The sequence below is a fragment of the Neopelma chrysocephalum genome, unplaced genomic scaffold, assembly GCF_003984885.1.
Source record: "Neopelma chrysocephalum unplaced genomic scaffold, ASM398488v2 Primary Assembly neopelma1_353, whole genome shotgun sequence".
Classification (NCBI taxonomy): Eukaryota; Metazoa; Chordata; class Aves; order Passeriformes; family Pipridae; genus Neopelma; species Neopelma chrysocephalum.
In genome coordinates this window covers 132,759-135,265 of record NW_020898017.1, presented here as the reverse complement: position 1 = coordinate 135,265, position 2,507 = coordinate 132,759, and the positions used below count along the sequence as shown (strand labels likewise).

General features: G+C 54.7%; 1 protein-coding gene across 1 annotated transcript in view; it reads left to right on the top strand.

The window, feature by feature from the left end:
- Positions 1 to 2,507, top strand: part of AHCYL2 (adenosylhomocysteinase like 2) — a 29,408-nt gene that overhangs the window by 14,661 nt on the left and 12,240 nt on the right. The window contains exons 6-7 of the mRNA XM_027705811.1: positions 521 to 627; positions 2,117 to 2,233. Coding sequence (XP_027561612.1) covers positions 521 to 627; positions 2,117 to 2,233 — 224 coding nt within the window. The remainder of the gene's footprint in view (positions 1 to 520; positions 628 to 2,116; positions 2,234 to 2,507) is intronic.

Here is a 2,507-nt window from a genome sequence, read left to right as displayed (position 1 = left end):
ATGATGATGTAAGAAGGATGATGATGATGGCAGTGACTGTGAGGAGGATGATGATGGTGATAATCATGCCCTGGGGTGATGAGCTCTCAGCCAGTCTGGTCAGCACAGTTCCCTGGCACTTCACCCTCCTCCTTTTACATCCCGCTCTTTCTCCATCCTCCTTCTCCTCCATTCCCACTCATATCCCAGAAGAGCTGATGACTCTGCCCAGTTCAGAGGTTTTTCCATCTGTGCTTCTGGGAGACAGGGAGAGAGGAGCCTGCACAGCCACTTTCCATAATTCCTCAGTCCTCTTCACTGACACCAAAGTTTGCTGTGTTTGTCTGTCCCGTTGCTTTTCCAGGACATTATTGATGAAGCATCATTCCTGCTCGGAATGCTCAGCCAGAGTGTTCCCACCTGGCTCACACTGTGGTGTTTGAGGTGCCAGAACATGGGATGATTTATCCCTGGTACCTCTCTGGGCTCTGGAGGCCTCACTGGACCCTCAGAGCACTGACTGGGGTTGTTTCCATTCCAGATCCTGGACGATGGGGGAGATCTCACTCACTGGATCTACAAGAAATATCCCAACATGTTTAAGAAGATCAAGGGGATAGTGGAGGAGAGCGTGACAGGAGTCCACAGGTAACGGGATGGGCTGGGCTGGCAGGAGAATTTGGGACAGAAACACCTCAGGGCACTGGTGCCAAAGGCCCCCATGCCAGGAGACACCCCAGCTCACCTGAAGGGTGAAGCCCCAACACATGGGCTGAGCTTTCTCTTCAGCCTGGGCTTGGCTTTCCACGAGAGCTGTCTGAAATCCTTCCTCAGTTCCCGCTTGGAGCTGCTGCTCTGAACTCCAGAGGGGGAGCAGAAGCACCTCCAGGGCACTGGGTGGGTGGGAAGGTGCAGGAGGCCTTGTTTTCCCCCTGGGAAGCAGGAGGAATGGTTCCCTCAGCTCGTTTTGGGGATGGAGGAGGAAGGGCTGAGGGTGAGAAGGTGCACCAGGCCTCGTTTTCCCCCTGGGAAGCAGGAGGAATGGTTCCTCAGCTCATTTTGGGGATGGAGGAGGAAGGGCTGAGGGCGTTGCACAAGAAGGGGGTGGGCTGAGGGCAAAGCCAGAAGTGTAGTCCTGACCTAAATCTCTGGGAAGAAGTGAGATTTGGGAAGAGGAACTGATTCTCCAGTCGGGGTGGGGTCCCACAAAGGGAGGACCTCAGAGATGACTCAGTGAAACCCCTCAGTCCATGGCAGGAGCAGAGGTGTGGTGGGAGAAGTGGCTTTCCCAGGGGAGTTAATCCTATCACAGGCACCAGAAAACAGGGAACTGGGGGGAAGAGCAGCAGCCTCTGCTTTTTGCCCTATTTTTGCAGGGAGAAAGGTTTGGCTGCAGCTCTTGGAGCTGCCTGAGATCTTGGCCAGAGGTTCAGGCAGCCCTTGAAACTGGGGAAATGAAATATTGAAACGGGGAAGTGGATTCAGGTCTGCAGCCAGTGGGGTCAGGAAAAGGACTGATGGTATTTTTAGCATCTGGAATCATTCCCAATATGGGCAAAAGAGATTTCCAAGCGTGTTCTTCTTCCCATGGGCTGGAACAGGGACATTTTCAGATGCTCTTTGAAGCCCCAGTGACGTGTTTGGATTCATTTTTAGCGGTTTTGCTGCTGCTGGGGGTTGAGTCCGTGCTTGGAATTAAGAGGGCAGGTTGATGTTGGAGAGCTGGGGGGGTTCACCTGGAGAAGAGAAGGCTCCAGGGAGAGCTGAGAGCCCCTTGCAGGGCCTAAAGGGGCTCCAGGAGAGCTGGAGAGGGACTGGGGACAAGGCATGGAGGGACAGGACGCAGGAAATGGTTTCCCAGTGCCAGAGGGCAGGGTTAGGTGGGATATCAGGAAGGAATTTCTGGCTGGGAGGGTGGGAAGGGGCTGGAATGGATTTTCCAGAGAAGCTGTGGCTGCCCCTGGATCCCTGGAAGTGTCCAAGGCCAGATTGGAGCAACCTGGGCTAGTGGAAGGTGTCCCTGCCCATGGCAGGGGTGGAATGAGATGCTCTTTAAGTCCCTTCCCACCCAAACCCTCCCAGCAGAGCTCAGGGACATGTTTTCCCACTGAGGCCACGTTTTCCCATCTCCATGCAGGCTGTACCAGCTGTCCAAGGCAGGCAAGCTCTGTGTCCCAGCCATGAACGTCAACGACTCGGTCACCAAGCAGAAGTTTGACAACCTGTACTGCTGCCGGGAGTCCATCCTGGACGGGTACGTGTGGGACACCCCCTGATCCCACAGGGAATGGTGCCCATGGCTCTGTCCTGCTGGGTCATTTTAGCCCAGCTGGTGTGTGAGAGCAGAACAAGGTCCCTTTATTACCTGTGCTCCGCTTCAGAATTCCTCACATGCGGCTCCTTCCCGTCCCTCTGGCCTTTGTGGGTCGGGACAAAAACCGTCTGTGTCCGTGGGGTGTCGAGCAGCAGCTTCCTCACCACCTTCTTTGCCTTTCTAGTTTCCCTTTTTTTATCCTCAGGGATCTTTT